The sequence below is a fragment of the Canis aureus genome, chromosome 15 (genome assembly GCF_053574225.1).
Source record: "Canis aureus isolate CA01 chromosome 15, VMU_Caureus_v.1.0, whole genome shotgun sequence".
NCBI lineage: Eukaryota > Metazoa > Chordata > Mammalia > Carnivora > Canidae > Canis > Canis aureus.
In genome coordinates this window covers 19825203-19845643 of record NC_135625.1, presented here as the reverse complement: position 1 = coordinate 19845643, position 20441 = coordinate 19825203, and the positions used below count along the sequence as shown (strand labels likewise).

Here is a 20441-nt window from a genome sequence, read left to right as displayed (position 1 = left end):
TCATTCAGTTTGTGAGGATGGGCTTAGCTCTGGTTCAGCCGACTCTGAAAGTGACCCACGGGCATTCAGAAATCCTGGGGCAGATTCTGGTGCACCCTCCCCTCCGTGGCCAGTCCTGTTTGGGAGGCTGGCTTTTCCTCTGATATTGCACATGCGAACGACTTACTTTAAGAACCTACTATTCATAAAACGACTTCCAAAAATAACAACGGTCTGACATCCTTCCACGTCACACTGAGAGATTTCAAATATTTATTAGTGAAACTAGAAGAGAGGATAGATTTTCCTAATATTTTTAGCATGAGTTCCTCTGAAGAGTTGGTATGACATCCATTAAAAAATAGAAAAGATTAACTTTTACCATGATCAAAGCTACAGTTCACAATGAAAAACTTCTATAGCTCCGTCTGCCTTCTCTAAGAACAGCCGAGGGCTAGTCTTGAACTTCACGCGGCAGCAATAGAGGTATCATCCACGAGCCGGCCCTGTGGCTTTAAAGCAGGGAAATAAGAAAGGTTACAAAGTAGTTATGACAAAAGCTTCCTTCATTGAAAAGATTTTGTAATTCTGGAAACTTTCACAAAAACAGGATAAACGTGTACAGGTATCAAGATCACATTTGTCTGGGGCACGTGGGTGGGTCAGTGGTTGAGTGTCTGCATTCAGCTCAGGTCGTGATCCTGGGGTCCTGGGATCAAGTCCTGCATTGGGCTCGTTGACGGGAGCCTGCTTCTCCCTCTGCCTATGTCTCTGCCTCTCTCTCATGAATAAATAAAATCTTTAAAAAAAAATCACATCTCTCCTTCCTTCCCCCCACCTTGTCACTTCACTTGAGCCTGGGGAGGGAGCTGTGGGGTCTAGACAGAGCGGTTCCTTCCGCCACCAGACACTGACATCGCAGGCCAGCTGCATTACCTCCACCAGCTGAATCTGCCTCAGTCACTAATTCTCTTCACCCTGTGTTCTAGCAGTTACAGATCTGTCACTGAGAGCGTGTGACAGGGAACCCATCACCACTCCTGCTTCAGTGACAGTTTCATTCTCTCCCTTGCTCGGGACCCTCCAGCATCTCAAGCTTGAAGAAGGCCACAAACCTGAGCTGATAGACCAGTTCCTTGGGATTCAAGGTCTCCCAATCTCCTGTTTGTAAGAAAAGGCAATTCACAATGAATTGGGGTATCTAACAATGACTACCACGGGGTCAGAAGCAGCAGATAAAAACAAGACTCTCCTTTTCCCTAAGGTCCCTGAAAAAACAAAACATCATATCAGAAGAGTAAAGGTTAAGGTATCATAGTTATCCTTAGGGGTAAAAATTCTGACAGGTTAGCAGCACCCCAGGGAGTCATCAAGGAACTGAAAAAATGCAATTCTTGTAAATAACTTTATTAAGACAATGTACATTAGTAGACCTTTGTGGGAAAAGCAAGAGAACTGGAATTCAGGATATGAACAGAACAGTGTTATGGCGTTATCACCAAAAGCCATTTACTAGGCTTTAGGCAGAATGCTTAGGGTGGGACTCCCTGGGGCAGGGAAGGGAGCACTCCTGCTTCTAGTTTTGTCGCTCTGCATTTTAGGTGTGTATGTGTGTGTGTGTGTATGCACACATACGTGTGTAAGTTAGGCCTCTGACATTCAAGGCAGGAAAAGAATGAATTAAATACAGGTCTTTTATACTTCACATCATCTGTAGTACTGATAGAAGATGTTCAGTTTTAGAAATAGAATAATGGGGGCGCCTGGGTGGCTCAGTTAAGCATCTGCCTTCAGCTCAGGTCATGATATTGAGGTCCTGGGATCGAGATCCATATTGGGCTCCCTGCTCAGCGGGGAGCCTTCTTCTCCCTCTCCCTCTGCTGTTCCCCCTGCTTGTCCTCTCTGTCTCAAATAAAATAAAATCTTTAAAAAAAAAAAAATGGGAAAAAATAATGGCGAAACCTGCTAAAATCCCCATACACAGCTTTACAAAGGGACAGAAGACAGGAATATCATGCAATTAAAAAGCTGGAATCTACTTTTCAAAGAAAGAAAAACATTAATCCAGCCTTGAAGGAGGACACTGCTGTCCAGTGGAACTTTCTGTGATGATGGAAAAGCTCAGGTCGGCGCTGTCCAACATGGTAGCCACCTGTCACGCTGATTGAGCCTTCAAGTACAGCTAGTGCAACTAATTTTTAGATTAAATTAAATTTTAATTAATGTTAATTTAAATCCTGGTAGGGCTGGCAGCTCTCATTACTGGAATTGCACATCTCTGGAGTTTAGTAAAGGCAGGTACAATGTGAGTCAGTTATGTTGTTCACTAATGGGGAGAGGGTGATTCTCAGGCACCATCCTTAGCATGGCAGCTAAAACAACTGCCACCGTAAGTTCTCTCAACTGATAAAGGAGCCAGCCCCGAAGATCCCAGCCAACTTTTTTGGCAGCAGTCAAGTTACTAGAAGGTAGTCCTAGAAGGTAGTATTTAGGGAAAAAAACCACAGTGGTTAGAAAAGGACATGTTATGGAATACTACTTAGCCATCAAAAAAAAATGAAATCTTGCCATTTGCAGTGACATGGATGGAACTAGAGGGTATTCTGCTAAGTGAAATAAGTCAATCAGAGAAAGACAATTATATGATCTCACTCATACATGGAATTTAAGAAACAAGACAGAGGATCACAGGGGAAGAGAGGGAAATAAAAAACAAGATGAAATCAGAGAGGGAGACAAACCATAAGAGACTCTAAACATAGGAAACAAACTGAGGGTCGCTGGAGGGGAAGGTGGGGGGTTGAGCTCACTAGGTGATGGGCATTAAGGCAGGCACGTGATATAATAAGCAATGGGTATTATGTAAGACTGATGAGTCACTGACTTCTTCTGAAACCAATAATACATTACATGTTAACTGTTTTAAATAAAATTTTAAAAAAGAGAACTTCAAGGAAAAAGACATGTTAGTTATGTTAAAACTTACAAATGTTTATTTTTCTGTAACTTTTCCTTATGGATTTAAGCACTACCTGGAAGAGGTTTACTGTGGAAGAAAATGAGAAGACTGTACTAGCAGGAGCTGGGGTTAGGCTGGGTGTACAAGACCTAGAGGGAAAGGAATGATAGAGATTAATAGGTAGACTGTCGATCCTAATTCCTCAAAATGATCAACTCTCGTATCTTGGATGGGTTATGTTTGTATGCCTCTGTCTATGCTGACACCCACCCTCACACTAATGAAAGCTTCAGAGTCTGGGAATAGCATACTTTTAGAAGCTCAAATGGCTAAAAGGACAACAGAGACCAACTGTGCCCCCACTGCTCCCCACCCCTGCAAGGTGACCTCTCAGACCTTGATGGGAAGAATGGCAGCAGACATGGCCCAGGAATGTGAACAAGTGGAAATGTTTAGAAAGCCACCAGTGTGGGGGAGGAGGAGGGAGCAGGGGTATATGGGAAAGCTCTGTACTTTCCTCTCAATTTTACTATAAAACTAAAACTGCTCTAAAAAAAATAAAGCCTTTTAAAAAAACCATTGTTTAAAAAAAAAAAGTCACTGGTTAAACACAAGTGAATTAGAATCATGAAATTTTTCTCTACAATCTAAAAAGTACGATGCTTCAAAACATTAATAAATTCATTTTTGACAGATGCAAAAAGAAGTTGGGTAAGTCTGGGAAGATAAACTCTAGGAAGATCACATAGGATACATGAACACAGACTAATTTAGAATTTACCCCATCCCAGATTATGTAAAGAAGGGACAGTTCCTCTAAACTTAAGACAGACACAGAAAGGGAAATGGCCACATAACCCGTCTTTCCAAAAGTGAGTATAAACTTGAAGTAGAAGACGGCCCCCAGGACACACATATATCCACATATATCTGAGTTACTGGGGAAATCACAACTACCTGGAGGGAAGCCTTAATTACAGGCAGTGAGAATGGCTAAACCAGAGGTGAGTGCTGTGCTTAGTGAACCACTGGTGTGGCCCCGTTCACTCTCTCCCACATGGACTCCCACTGTCCTACATGCTCCTTTACTGCGGGAACCTGGAAATGGTTTTACCAGTGTAAAAAATCAAAACACTAAACCCGAGTATAGTTTTCGACAAAGGATCATTTTCAGAAAAGACCCCAATCCAGTATGACACAGAGAACTGGGCAAGTTCAAGGACTGTATTTAGAAAGTTAATCCATTTTGACTATAAACTGGTTACAAACTAACTACGATGTAAAAACATACTTTACTAAGCAGAAGAAAATACAGGTCTGAGGACACAGTGAAGGTAAATCATTATCTACCTAAGGGAATAATAACCTTTGAAGTTAGATTCTGTAAAATAATAGCAAGCTTACAGCAATGAACGGCAATACTGCCAAGTTCGTATAATAAAAACAATCAAGTCTCAAAATATTGTTTAGAGGAACTTACGTGAAAGAAACACTTCTGGTTTGTTTCTAAGACTGGAAATTTCAAAAAACAGACGGTTTCTAAGCCTTACCTTTACAAAAATACTGGTAGGTATAAAACGCCTGAGCAGTTGGTTTGTGAAGTGAGGAAATCTAAGCAGGTTGACGTTGAGAGATGGCAGTTGCTGGTATCCAGCCATCAGGGGGTAGAAATTATATAACATTTCCTGTTCAGTGCCCGGGAGGATCCGTAATCGAATCTATAGCATAACAAGTTGTAGAGAAAGAAAATCAAATACACACGCCTCCAGCCTCTTCATGTTGTCACCCCTTCATTATTTACAAATCTTTCTGGTGAAATACTTTCTCTCTCCTATTCCGCCTTCCAGACAGATTCTAAAACATAAGACTGAAATAGTATGATGCAAGACGAGAGGACTACATAGACAAGAAACGCATAAAAAAAATATGCACGATTTCTTCGTTTCTACCAAGATCCACCACATGGCAACTTCCACAAACTTAAAAAAGGGGAACATGAGATGGATCAATATGTTCTGTGTCTGCGACCAGATAGATTTTATAGTCACAAGGTGCTATGAGATAATCAGTTTCAAAGTATCACTGCTTACATTGTCAACCTAAGACAAATTAGTCGTTTCTGGTGTTTTCTTTTAGGGATTTTACCTTTGTGGCGAGGTAAATGATGTCAAGGGAATAAAAGATGTTTGGAAAACTCTGACACTACTTTAGAAAAGAACACAAATTTCTAAGATTTTGGTGTTGTACATTATTTACTTATAAATCAATATGTGAAAAAGATGAGGACACTAGAAAAGCTTACTCGTTTGCAAATGAGTACATCTAGTATGTACATGTGTCAACATATACGGGTACCAACATATAACAGCTGATGAGATGTACTATATATTATAAACTTCAATTAGCATGTGGACTTACAGTCCACTTTATATATAATTCTATTTTACATATAGGGTTGTCTGTGCTGTCACAGCACAGACAACTAGTTAGGCAGACGCTTCTGAGTATTAGGATACATTCGTTACTCTAATTACGCCCTTGTTGATAACAAGTATTTACTGACTACTGAGCACTGTCTGTTAATCCACGTTGACAGTTAAGACAGTATTCTCAATGAAACATGGTTTTGCCTGAAAGTGTACATTCCATTCAAAAATGTGATGAACTTTCCTACCTCACCTCTGATTTGAATCAGTGAATCAAAACACTGGACTAATTTTGTTTTGTAAATATAAAATTGTGTCTAAATGTATCAAAAATAAGTTAAATTCTATGCAATATCAAAATCTCTAAAATATTTCACTGATAATTAAGAGAATTGGCCTTTTTCTTTTTTAAAGTAGACTCTATGCCCAACATGGGGCTTGAATTTATGAGTCTGAAATCAAGAGTCGCATATTTTACCAACTGAGCCAGCCAGGCACCCCAGAGGATCAGGCTTTTAATAAGGGTAGTAATACCTCTCGGCCTCAAATTAAAACATACAAACACACACACTGAGTACTAATAGAAGAGAAATGTAAAACTTTCAGGAATTCTATTATAGTCAAATATTTGTGAGTTTTTGTTCTATTTTTATTATTTTTTAAAGATTTTATTTATTTATTCATGAGAGACAACGGAGAGGCAGAGGGAGAAGCAGACTCCCTGTGAGGAGCCTGATGCAGGACTTGATCCCAGGGCAGACCTGAACCAAAGGCAGATGCTCAACCACTAAGCCACCCAGGTACCCAGAATTCTTGTTTTAAAAAAAGAAAGAATAACATGTGTGATCTCGATGTGAAAAGTATTGCCCACTTAGTCGACCTCTATACAAATTGTACTTAATCTTAAAAAATGACTACAGGGGCGCCTGGGTAGCTCAGTTGGCTGAGCGTCTGACTCTTGATTTCAGCTCAGGTCATGATCTCAGGGTTCTAGGATCAAGCGCCACGTCGGGCTTTGCACTCAGTGGGGAAACTGCCTGAGGCTTCTCTCTCCCTCTGCCCCTTCCTGCATTCAAGCTTGCACACTCTCTAAAATAAACAAATCATAAATAAATAAATAAATAAATAAATACTAAAAATTTCCTACTATCAAAATAATAGGAACCACAATCAGCTTTATTAGTTCATTTGTAAAAATTAGATGTACAGCTCCCCATTTCCTGGCCAAACTTCTATATCTATATAAGCAACCCAATGAAATATGACCTATACCTGTTTAAGACCTGAGAACATGAAGGCATCACTGGGCTCCACAGAAATCTCCACATCTTGAACTAAGTTAGTCTTGTTCTGTAGGTGATACTTGACAGGTAAGGATTCTCGGACACGCCCAAAGGATGGCAGATCTGCAGAGAAAGAGGACACGTATCTTTTGGTTAAAAAAATAGTTCACCATTTATGAGTTCTTTTTGTAAATGAATCCCATTCTGTAGACATGGGATTATTTAAATTAGTGATACTACTGCACTCTTGCTAAATAAGAAAATCCTTTGATTGGACAATAGCGACGGGGCTGTGATAAAACAGGCCAAAAAGAATCAAGTCTCCTTTCCAAGCTGATTGACTTAGGGTCAAGAGCTGAATTATTTTAGGAATAATTTTTCAAATCTATAAAACATTTCCCTAAATATCCATCATGGTTCAAGAAGGAATGACAGGCATCACATGCCTCTTGATGGAAGCACACACCATTAGCTATGAAGTATTCTCGCCAAAAACTTGAACCTCAATCTGATCAAGACTATAGATCTCACCAGCAACTCACAGATCCTTAAAAATGATACAATGCAATTAGCAAAATCCAGACTGTGGGAAGCTCTACAGGACAACTGACCACTTCTTTAATAAATGAACAGCAAGGAAGAGGGGAACATGGTAGTGGTGAAGGAAGTGATGGAGTAGAGAGGGAGTCTTCCTACCTATAGATTTCAACATTTGTATGAGATATCCATCAGCTGCAATGCCAAGACCTTAAAACAATCTAAAGAACATTACGAGTCAATCAGGGAAATCACACCACCAGAATTTGATATTACGAAATTATTGCCCTCTGCCCCTGGATGCCGCCGAGTAAGCATCATTAAAGTCTCCCCTCCCACCACCATCATGTCTAAGTCAGAGTCTCCCCAAAACGTCTGAGCAGCTGCGGAAGCTCTTCATCGGAGGTTTGAGCTTCAAACCAACCAATGAGAGTCTGAGGAGCCATTCTGAGCAATGGGGAACGCTTACGGACTGTGTGGTAATGAGAGACCCAAACACCAAGCGCTCCAGAGGCTTTGGGTTCATCATGTACGCCACCGTGGAGGAGGAGGTAGATGCAGCCATGAACGCAAGGCCACACAAGGTGGATGGAAGAGTTGTGGAACCAAAGAGGGCTGTCTCAAAAGAAGATTCTCAAAGACCTGGTGCCCACTTAACTGTGAAAAAGATTTTTGTTGGTGGCATTAAAGAAGACACTGAAGAACATCACCTAAGAGATTATTTTGAACAGTATGGGAAATTTGAAGTGATTGAGATCATGACTGACCGAGGCAGTGGCAAAAAGAGAGGTTTTGCTTTTGTGACATTTGATGACCATGACTCTGTAACAAGATTGTCATTCAAAAAAACCATACTGTGAATGGCCACAACTGTGAAGTAAGGAAAGCCCTATCGAAGCAAGAGATGGCTAGTGCTTCGTCCAGCTAAAGAGGCCAAAGTGGTTCTAGAAACTTTGGTGGTGGTCGTGGAGGTGGTTTTGGTGGGAATGACAACTCTGGTCGTGAAGGGAACTTCAGTGGTCAAGGTGGCTTTGGTGGCAGTCGAGGTGGTGGTGGATACGGTGACAGTGGGGATGGCTATCAGGGGTTTGGTAATGATGGAAGCAGCAACTTTGGAGGTAGGGGAAGCTATAATGATTTTGGCAATTACAACAATCAATCCTCAAATTTTGGACCCATGAAAGGAGGAAATTTTGGAGGCAGAAGCTCTGGCCCCTACGGTGGTGGAGGCCAATACTTAGCCAAACCACGAAACCAAGGTGGCTATGGTGGTTCCAGCAGCCGCAGCAGCTATGGCAGTGGCAGGTTTTAATTACTGCCAGGAAACAAAGCTTAGCAGGAGAGGAGAGCCAGAGAAGTGACAGGGAAGCTACAGGTTATAGCATATTTGTGAACTTAGCCAAGCACAGTGGTAGCAGGGCCTAGCTGCTATAAAGAAGACATGTTTTAGACAATACTCATGTGTATGGGCAAAAAACTCGAGGACTGTATTTGTGACTAATTGTATAACAGGTTATTTTAGTTTCTGTTCTGTGGAAAGTATAAAGCATTCCAACAGAGGGTTTTAAGGTAGATTTTGGTTTTTTTGCACCCATGCCGTTGATTGCTAAATGTAATAGTCTGATCATGACGCTGAATAAATGTGTATTTAAAACAAAACAAAACAAAAATTATTGCTAATTTTTAAAGTGATGATAATAGAAGAGTAATTATATTTAGAAAAATAACCACTGATATTAAAGATGCAGACAGAAATATTTATAGATGAAACAGTAGCTGGGATCTACTTCGAAATAATGGGGGTAGGAGGCATATGTAGAGGTACAGATAAAACAGGACTTATCGTTATCTACTTTTGTAAATGCTGGGCACTTTTCATAATAAAATTTTTTTTTAAACCTTAGAAGCTAAAATAGATATTCTTACTATATTCTTTTTATCAAATACAATTTGATGCCATTACCTGCGTTCACATGGAGGGGAATGTTTTCTACGATCACATGTGGCAGAGTGATGACGGTACTGATGACAGGGACATTTCCCATGGCTGAGGTCCTGTGGCAGAAAAGTGCATCTTTCAGATCCACATTTGATGTAAAAAGGTAAATCAAAAACAGAAAACGTGCATATTCGCCAACTTGTTTCAAAGGAATTACTTCAGAAAGTAATTCAAAAGAAATTACTTACACATTTTCTAGACCTTTATTAATAGTAGTTTTGTGAAAAGCTTTTAGAATCCTGTTTGTATTTTGAACAAGTGTCACAACCCAAGGCCGCTGTTTGGTCCCAGTTCCAGAATATAAATCAACCACACCATGAAGCATACCATTTGACACCGTGTTTGGTAGCAAAATGATCAGTGTAGGTGGCACTGTGGTGACTGAAGTTATGATAGAGACCTTATCACCTTGTGGCCAGGTCACAGCTGAGCACCAGACCACTTGCAAGCATGCTGTCATAACTACACTAGGGGTTTACAGTAAGAACTGTGGAACTAAAAATATTGTACTATCAATAAACACAGTGGCATTCCAGCACTGCGGAGATAAAGTGAGCAACATCAGGAAACTGACAAATACGTTTCCCTCCATTACAGTGAGAATGGGATCTGCAGGGCCAGCTGGCAGCCCCCTGACCAAGGAAAGCCCTTCGGAAGAGGCTGTATCTGGGTGGGGAACAGCTGATGCTCTATGCAAGTTATTATCCAGCAAAAGCAACAGGAAAAAACATCTAATCCCTTATCATTAAGAAATTTGTCTGTATGGTACTACAAACAGGATGGGAAAATTAAACAGTGCCTTCAAAGTCCTATTTTATTTTATTTTTAAGATTTTATTTTTTCGACAGAGAGGAAGAGAGACAGAGAGAGAGAGAGAGAACACAAGCAGGGGGAGCAGTAGAGGGAGAGAAAGAAGCAGGCTCTGAGCAGGGAGCCCAATGTGGGGCTGGATCCCAGGACCTGGGACCATGACCTGGGCCAAAGGCAGACGCTCAACTGACTGAGCCACCCAGGCACTCCAATCCTATTCTAATTCCTATAAACATAAACTAAACTTCAATGTGGTAAATTCAGAAATGGGGAAAAGAAAGATGTCAGTTTTTTAAAATAAAATTATGTTCTTTTTCCTTTCTCATTTTTAGTATATCCTATCCACTGTTCTAAAATTTATGACAAAATTGAGCTGTGCTAAGAAAATAACACATGAAATATCACCTGTCTACCTCCCAGTCTAAGGAAACATAATACAGCTGAATCTTCCCACCTACCCTTTCCTGCTTGCACCTCCCCTCCAGAAGCATCCTGGATTTGGTATCTATCATTGCTATGTATTTCTTTACACTTTTCCAAATTATGTATGTAGCCTTAAGAAATATACAGTATTCTACATGTTTTCCAATATTACGTATGTGCAATGCGTTCATATTCTGAACATCTGCAGTTGCTCTGTTCACTTAATAGTTAATAGTTACCAGATATAGCTCTGGTTAATTCATTTTCACTGACAGACAACATTCCATTGTATGATTCTGCCACAGTTCAACCATTTTCCTGTTGATGGATATATATTTATAACTTTTTACTATTATAATCAGAGGTGCAATGAACATTCTTACATATATTCTTGGTGTGCACGTTTAGGACTTTTTTTTTATGACTATAGGGTATAGACATCTTCAATTTTACCTGGTACTGTTGAAAAGATATCCAAAGTAATTGTCCTATTTTATACTCCACCTCTTTTGACAAACTGTGCATTGCTAAACCTTTTCATTTTTCCAAATTAGTGGGAGCACATCTGAATCTCAGATTCCTCATAAGGTTAACCCTTGTTTACTAACAAGTAACCCTTGTTTACTCCCTATGTTCACTATCTGGCTTCTTTTGTTTCCCTTTCACAGCATAATCAAGATTTTGCTCAACTTTCTGTTAGGGGACTTGTTTTTCTTATGATCTGTTCTTGATATGAATTCTAATACTTTGTCAGTTTTACATGCTATAAATACCTTTTCCCAATTTGTATTTTGTCTTTTCACTTTCTACATGGTATTTTTAAATGAACTAAGAAATTAATTTTAACAAATTTATCAATTTTAGTGTCGTATACTTTTACGTCTTTTTTTTTAATTTATTTATTTATTTATGATAGTCACAGAGAGAGAGAGAGGCAGAGACATAGGCAGAGGGAGAAGCAGGCTCCATGCACTGAGAGCCCGACGTGGGATTCGATCTCGGGTCTCCAAGATCGCGCCCTGGGCCAAAGGCAGGCACCAAACCGCTGCGCCACCCAGGGATCCCAACTTTTACGTCTTATTTAAAGAAACTCTTCCCTATTCCAAAGTCATAAAACAATTCTCTTATTTTCTACTAAAGTAGTAACATTTTGCTTTTCACAATTAGAACTTTAGTATACCTGGGACTGATTATATACAATATATAGTAAAGATCCAATTTTTTCCCAAATGGAAACCCAATTGTTCACCACCGATTATAAAATAATTCCTTTCCCCACTGATCTGCAATGCTACCTCTCTAAAATATAATTTCCATATGTGTAGATCTGTGTATCTATTTCTAGACTGTCTCTTCTGTTCCACTGGCTAATTTACATATTCCCAAGCCAATACCATAGCAATGACTACTGAAGCTTTACAATAAGTCTCCAAATTTAGATGACCAAGTACCCCTGCCTAGTTTTTCTTTTGGAGTATCTTGATATTTCTAAGTTTTTGCCTGTCCATATAAATTTTATAATCAAGAGTGTCAAGTTCTATAAAAACAAAACAAGCTATTGAGATTTTGAAGGAAATTGTACTGATTCTATAGAACAAAGAATATCAGACCTATCCAAATCCTACCCAAGATCACTTTGTATGTTTCCCCATTTAAGAACTTCTTTTAATGCTTTAAAATTTTATTATTTTCTCCATATTGGTAACACATGCTTTCTATTTGATATATTCTTACTTACCTTATGATTATTGCTGTCATCTAAATGATACTTATTTTAAAAGTACATTGCTAGAGATTTATTACTGATATATAGAAAGCCAACTGATTTTTGTATATTGAATGTTATATCCAGCAACGTCGCTAGAACTCTTTAGTGCAAATAATTTGCTTGAGTTTTCTCTGCAGACAATTCTATTGACTGCAAATAAGACCAGTTTCTCCTGATGTTTTTCATGATTTTGTTATGAGAATTCATTTGGTTACAATTTCATCAGTATATAGGTCACAAATTGTGACAAATACAAATGAAAGTTTAATGATCCTTTTTAATTTTTGTGTTTTTGACAAACAGTTGGTGATAGTAGGTGACTTCTAGTCTTCTCCCCAGGACTGACAACAGCTTTCAAATATTAAATGACAACAACAAATAATAAAGGCATGAAAATAGCACAGACAAGGAAAAAAAGATAGGGCTGCTATAATTTACCTCTTCCAGGAGATAATATAATGCCCAGTTGCCACTCCACCTTCAACATTTCCAACAGATGGGCACCGAAGACAAAAGCACTCACTAGCACTCTCTCCAGTCTGTAAGACAACTACAAGAAACAGTCTTTATAATCCTTATGCAATGATTTCCTCTATGAAAGCAGAGTTTTACCTCTTTTAATTGAGCAAAAAAAGAACACTTTATCAGTTATACATTCTATACATTCTATAGACCTAAAAACTAAGGTGCAGAGATGTTAAATGACTTTTTCAAGGTCACAAAGTCCCTATCCAGGGTTTTTTCTAATACATCAATATTTCATTATAACAAAAACAGGTGAAGGAGCTGTAGGCCTATGACAAGTTCCTATGGGAACTGATGAAAAGGAAAAGTCTGGAGTCAGGATAATACCATTTGGTGATTATTTTTCTTTCTCCAAAGGAAACATTTCACGGTAAGGAACAAGAAATTTTTAACTAACCCTTAAGGTACTCAGAATGCCATTCCAGCCAACTCTGGCTTTCTCTGACAAACATACATTACTGACACCATCAAATGGAAACCCGTTACATGGTGCCTCATTATTGCCTAATTTGGTTATTTACCTCTTAAACAAGGATGCTGTCCTCTTGCCAAGTTTAGCCTAAAAATGATGACAAAACAAATGCTTATCTGAACCAAGGCCTCTCTGCCTGTCAGCCTTGCACAGCCTAAGGGCCACGCCTTTAATGCAAGCCAGGAAAAGGGCCTATCTAGTGCCAATGTCAGCAAATCTGTGTGTGAAATGGTTCTCCAATGAAGAAGGCTGTGATAAATAGTTAAATGTTAAATGTTAATAGTTAAATGTAGGTAGAAACTAGAAGTCAAAGGGAAAAAAGCTGGGCCAACCTCTACTTTAATTAACTACTTTTAAGTAATTTTGAAGAACTAGGAAATGATATTGTGGCCCAGTAAATAAAACACACATTAATTCAAACCTCTTAAGATGCCTTTTACTAAAACCTGGGACATTTATATTGTTCCCTGTCCCCCCCTACTCCACCTCACTCCACCAAGTCCTCCTTAATTCTAATTGTATCTAATGATACAATCTTTATTAACAACATTAGGGTCAACTTTATGACCTAGGAAAGTTGTTATTTTTAATGTATCTAACACAAATTTTGTAATGCATTAGTTCTGGTGTTCTTAGAGGTAGTAGACAGAATAATCCCATGCCACTCCCTTCCCTAAAGATATCCACATCATAATTCCCAAAACGTGAATGTGACCTTACATGGCAGAAAGGACTTCACAGATGTGATAAAGGATCTTAAAATAGGAAGATTATATTGGTTTATCCAGTCAGGCCCAATATAATCACAAGGGTTATGAGGGAAAGAGGGAGGTACCAGAGAGTCTGAGAAAAAGATGTGACAATGGAAGCAAAGGTCAGAAAAGAAACATCTGAAGATGCTACGCTGCTGGTTTTGAAGATGGAGGAGAGCCATGAGCCAAGGAATCCGACTGGCCTCTGCAAGCTGAAAAAGGCAAAGGAAAGGATTTTCCCTAGAGCCCAGAAGGAATGCAGTCCTCCCAATACCCTGATTTTAGGACATTTGACCTCTAGAACTTTAAGATAAGAAGTCTGTATTGTTTTAAGCCACTGACTTTGTGGTAATGTGTTATGGCAGCAATAGAAGACTAGGAATGGGAAATTAAAGGTAGGCATTCTTCATTAATTAATTAATTAATTAATTAATTAATCTTTTCTTCATTAATTTAATAAGCATTTATTACCCAACTACTATGAGGTTGGCCATACAAAGAAGAGACTAAGTCATGGCTCCAGCACAGGGTGTAGTAAGGGTGTCATCATAACTGTAAATAAATAATTACAATAGAATGGGGTAAGTGCTACAAGAAACTCTGGGACTAAAGAAGGAAGACTACCTAGCCCTGCTTGGGGAGATCAAAAAGCCAAAGCTTACATGAGTCTCAAGAGCAAGAAGAGTTCGGCAGGTTGAAAGAGAAAGGGAAGGGTTTGAAGCATAATTTTGAACTAACATGTTCAAAAACAGATGGAGGCAATGTTTGCTGAGCGCAAAAAGTTTGGCTTGATCCAAGTCTTGGAAAGAGGAAGGGGAAGTAGAAAGACTGGTGCAGAGAAAGCTGGAAAGGCGAGCTGCTCTGGGAAAGGTCTGGAATGTCATGAAATTTTTTAAGTGGGCATAACAAGTTCAGAATAGTTTCTGGAGAAATCAAACTCTGGCAGCAATATGAAGGCAGACTAGGGGAGAGAATGGCAAGGTATTTCTGGAGGCCAGATGAGAGCTGGTGAAAGACTCTGGATTCAAGAGACACAAAAAAGGGAGAACATGGTGTGGGGCTGGATGTGCACCCACAGAGGGAGTCTATCTAGTTTGTCTGTGGTTTCTAGCTGCTACTAAGTGTACAGTGGCTCCTCTAGCTGGGCTGAGGAAGGCAGACAACCCTAAGGGTGCAGGCAGGTGGAGTCTCTGTAGGAAAAGTAAAGGGAGCCTAAGTCAGGATCCTGGAACTGACCAAGAGTTAAGGGGTAAGAAAGGGAATCGGGAAACAATGGACAAAAAACTAGTTGGTATGGAGCTGTTAGGAGACTAGCACTGAGCTAAGATTTTCATATAGATTATCTCATACACACTGTCTTCTTTAACTCTGAGAAGTGATAAAACAAACAGCCCAACATAGCAAAAGAGCAAGTAGTAGGACCAGGAACTGAATCTAGTTCAGCACTGACTCTAAATCTCATGATTATTCCAAGTTAGCTCAGGGAGGAAGAGAGGAAAAAAGGACAGAGAAAGTAGAACCAGAGACTCCCGAAACTGCAAGAGAAAACCAAGTTTCAAAAGACGAAAATAAAACTGATGAAGGCATTCTGAAAGCAAAATTGTTCTTTTTATTAGTATTACCTCACAGAATCTGGGACCTATTAGTAGCATTTAAATAGAGAGGCTTAGGGACATGTTAGATTTTATCTATTTTACCTATACTCCTTTATGATGACTTTCCTACATAATGCTTAGAAGTGACTATGAAGACTGCTTGCTCTTTTGGTGTCTTGAGAACCGAACACGGGGTCGTATAGAGAACTCAATAAACATCTGTTGATTTACTGATAAATGCTGACTTATTTACACAGCAGATGCAAAAAAATATATTGGAATTCTAAAACTTCTTATCTCATTGCAAATCAACTATATGACTTGTAACACTGAAGCCCAATAGCAGACAGATAAACAGAGCAAATAAGTGACTCATTTAAGAATAAGAATATATCATGGTTTTTTTCATACAATATTTACCCTTACAATACAGTAAGCACAGTTTTGCTTGGGTTAACATTCAAACTCATTTTTTTCTTCTCTTTTAACAGTTCAAGAAGCATAAAAGCCCAAAAGTAGAATGCACCAGAAAAATAATATCCTAGGTGTAAATCACATCTCTAATCTGTTTTAGCTGATTTAGAAAACTTAATGTCTATTTTTCTGTATTTTCCCAAGTTTCTTTAATAAACATCTTTTACCATCTCAAATTATACTTAACAGTAAACATTAATTAAAAATTAGTAAGAAAAAATCTATAACAAAATCCAAACATGAAAAACTATTTCATTTTCAAGTACATTTTTCAAAGAGTCATTTCCTTATAGTAGCAAAAATCTTGTCTTTTAAAATATGGCATACTCAAGCAAACAGTAAATGACACCAATCCCACCGTAATTCTAAATTTATTTTCTTTTGTGAGTATCAGTTTCAATTACCCTCCCTTAGCAAAAAGCTGACTCTTACACTGGCAATCTACATACACACACACACACACACACGCACGCACGCACACACCCCTGTCTTCTAATTAAGTGGAATGATCCACATTCTCACCTTTGTCCACTTGGGACTCTAGCTGATCCACCGGGGTCATAGAAGGAGCAAGTTGTAGCTCACTGGATACAATAGTGAGGGCCCAGGGAGAGGCACTTAAAAGGTCTGTCATCAATAGAAAGGGGATGTCTGCATAGACCCTTTCCAGGTGCTCAAACTGTCATAAATGAAGACAAAAGGTCAGTAATCCACTTTACTTTTTCTGTTAACTTCTATAACTGAAATGATTTCCAAAATGCTTCACAGGACCATACCTTTGTAGAGACAAATTTAACCGCAACATCAAATGGGAAGACAGTTTCTATAGTTACGGTTTCATCCTGCAAGACAATTTAAAGGGCACATTCAATGGCTTTTCTAAACTTAAAAATAGTTTCAAAAATAGAAGGCGTGCAAAACGCAATCTGTAACTGATTAATAAATAATCCCATACATATTAAGAAGCTAAGGGGGATCCCTGGGTGGCGCAGCGGTTTGGCGCCTGCCTTTGGCCCAGGGCGCGATCCTGGAGACCCGGGATCGAATCCCACATCGGGCTCCCGGTGCATGGAGCCTGCTTCTCCCTCTGCCTGTGTCTCTGCCTCTCTCTCTCTCTCTGTGACTATCATAAATAAATAAAAATTTAAAAAAACAAAAAAAGAAGCTAGGATGTTCCTCTCAGATAATATTTGTAAAAACTTATATAGAGAGACCAGACCACTATTTCTAATAAATTGTGTTAGTGCTTTCTAACACATTATTTTTATCAGGGTCTGCAAAAGTGGGGAGGCAGGCACTGTCACCATTTTACAAAAGAGGAACTAAAGTTTAAGGAAGGTTAAATTGATTGCCCTTGGCCCACAAACCTAGGGGTGCCAAGCTTAGAATCAGAGTCTTCTTTTTGCCTAAGTTCTTTACCATGCCCCAATGTAAGATGACTAATAACAACAACAGTAAGATATGACAGTGCTATAATCGCTATACCTGCATTACATAATGTTCATAATAGCTCAAGGAAACAGATGCCATTATACTCGCCATTTTACAGTAAAGTGGTCACAAATAGCTAGGAACTGACAAAGACAGAAACTGACCCAGATCTGACTTGAAATCTGTACTGTTAACCAACGTGCTATTTCTCATCCCTGAGTCTATTCAAGAAGCAATGAGGTTACTATGGCTCTGGAACCAAACCACCCACCCCATTGGTGAGAACTCTTTTTTAAAAAGTCATGTTGATTAAAAACTCAGGCTGTCAAATGCCAGGAAGATGTGGGTTTTAATCCTGGAAGATACATACTTATTCACCATGCAGACCTTGGGCACACGGAGGTGACCCTGAGGTGGGGACACGGTCTCTGAGTGTCAGTTTCATGATCCTCGCAGGGCTGCTGACAATGAAGTGAGAGAATGCGTACACAGCACTAGTGGAATCGCCAGAACCATGTTTATTGTTATTATATGCTTCAAGGATTGCCTCTCAATACCATCAAGCTAACTTTTTAGGAAGTATAGTAAGTAGGATACTAGTGGTTGAAAACACATGCAGGGGTTCCATGAATCTAAAGCCTAGGTCCTCAGTATCTCCCCCACAGAAAATATCTATGGAAATCAAACAGCAACTCAGTGAGTAGCTCAGATGTGCCCTACTTTAAATTTCCACATGGCCTATGAAGTGGACTCATGTGCAGGTAAAAATGAGATTTAATCCCATTAAGGGAAAAGAATTTACATTTAAATTTCCAAAAATGTCTTACAAATAACATGAAGACCTGTAAGACAGATATTCCATGAGAAAGGTGCGTCTTAGTTAAATAACGTTGACAGATAATCACCAAAGCCATTCGTGAAATTCTCAACACGTTAGCAAATTCAATGCTGTGCTAAGCCCTGAAGTCAAAATACCTGTTTAATGCCTTTTAACCCTGTATTTTCCAAACATATATGACCAATTCATTCTTTTTTGTGTGACATCTATTTCTATTCCTCAGTATTAGTGTCCCTTAAAAGCACATCTTGGGAATGGACTGGCTGATAGAAGAATAAATAGTTTCTCTTGAAAAACTAAAAGGCAACCTACTGACAGGAGAAAATGTTTGTAAATGATATATCCAAAAATAAAAAAATAAAAAAAAATAAAATAAAAAAAAAGTAAATGATATATCCAATAAAGGGTTAATATCTAAAATACATAAAGAACTTCTACAACCCAACACCAAAGAAATCCAAATAGTCTAATTAAAAAGTGGGCAGAAGACATAAACAGACATTTCTCCAAAAAAGACATACAGAAGATCAACAGACACAGAAATGATGCTCAATATCACTCAACAGGGAAATGCAAATCAAAACCACAATGAGGTATCACCTCACACCTGTCAGAATGGCTAAAATAAAAAACTCAAGAAACCAGTGTTGGCGAGGATGTGGAGAAAGAGAAACCTTTGTGTACTATTGGTGGGAATGCCAAGTGGTATAGCCACTATGAAAAACAGTACAGAGGGTCCTCAAAAAATTAAAAATAGAATTACCATATGATCCAGTAATTCCCCTACTGAGTATGCACCCAAAGAATGTGAAAACAATAATTCAAAAGGATATATGCATCTCTATGTTTACTGTAGCATTATTTACAATAGCCAAATTGTAGAAGCAACCAAATGTCCATCAATAGATGAATGGATAAAAAGATAGGGAAGGATATATATACACACCCACAAGGTGGAATACTATTCAGCCATAAAAAGAATGACATCTTGCCATTCATAATGACGTGGACAGAATTAGAGGGTGTTATGCTAAGCAAAGTAAGTCAGAGAAGGACAAATACTATATGATTTCATTCAGATGTGGAATTTAAAAAACAAAACAAATGAAAAAAAAGAGACAACCCAAAAGACTCTTAATCTAGGGAATACGCTGATGGTCACCGGAGGGTAGAGCAGTGTGGGGTGGGGGAAATAGGTGTCCCAGGGTGAGAGTTAAAAACAAGTGGCACATATCTCAATATCATGTCTTGAGGACAAGAGAGCACTGCACACCACTGGAGCTTGAGTCCAGGATCGTTACTATGTAGCAGACAATTACTTTAAAAAGGTATGTTCTGAGTCTACTAGAAATTATCAAAAGTAGAAATGACATCCATGGCTTAGGACACTAAAGCTGCACAGAACTGGACTGTTCTTATTTTGTAGATGAGGAAACAGGCCAAAGGTTTACATGGCCAGCCTGAGCTGCAGGTTAGGAGGCCATGCTGACACTGGCACTCTCACCTCCTACTTCACCATCCAGGATTCATTCTAGTGCATCCGGCTAGGTGAAATCTTTGATATATTATATGCCTTCCCTCCTTCCACTTGGGAAATACTCCTAACTCTCTTAGGATGAAATTGCCTCTCACTGATTCATAAAACAGCTGACAGCCCAGATGCTGTGCCGTAAACATACTACAAATGGATAAACTGACTGGATGCCTTCTCTGCCCACCGAGGGCCCAATTCCTGAGAACAGGCCAAAACAACACAGACAAGACTAATAATAAACAGGAAATATCATGCTTTTCCATTACTAAAAGAGGATACAAACAATTACGTACAAGATGGTTAAATTTAAATAAAGACACAGCTCCCCCAAACCACTATAAATAGAAAAGAGACCGATAGAAAATACACCAATAAGGTGACAGCAGTTGCCTCCAAGCTGCTATGACCATATTGGCCTTCTTATTTTCACTCTCTCTTGTCTGTGCTTACCAGAAACAATTTCCGTAGTATTTTTTTAACAGAAAAAATATTTCATAAAGGGGGACCTCCCATCTTCCAAAATCTTCAGCATATAACCAACTTAATAGATTTTTGTCTATCGTGATTTTATAAGGAAACATATAGGTTTAGAGCCTCAAGACTTTTTGCAAAAGATCTCAAACCTCTTGACTGTAC

The 20441-nt window shown here is 38.9% G+C and overlaps 1 protein-coding gene across 4 annotated transcripts in view; it reads right to left on the bottom strand.

Moving 5' to 3' along the window:
- Positions 1-222: 222 nt before the first annotated feature.
- Positions 223-20441, bottom strand: part of TRAPPC11 (trafficking protein particle complex subunit 11) — a 48409-nt gene continuing 28190 nt past the window's right edge. For 3 of the 4 annotated variants that reach the window (XM_077848669.1, XM_077848668.1, XM_077848666.1), the window contains 7 exons: positions 16779-16844; positions 16525-16681; positions 12623-12734; positions 9148-9239; positions 6637-6770; positions 4489-4656; positions 223-491 (listed from right to left, as the gene is read on the bottom strand). In XM_077848669.1, the coding sequence (XP_077704795.1) occupies positions 447-491; positions 4489-4656; positions 6637-6770; positions 9148-9239; positions 12623-12734; positions 16525-16681; positions 16779-16844 (774 nt within the window). In that variant the 3' untranslated portion in view covers positions 223-446. Of the gene's footprint in view, positions 492-3011; positions 3088-4488; positions 4657-6636; positions 6771-9147; positions 9240-12622; positions 12735-16524; positions 16682-16778; positions 16845-20441 lie in introns of all 4 variants that reach the window. The other variant, XM_077848667.1, reaches the window with a different exon arrangement.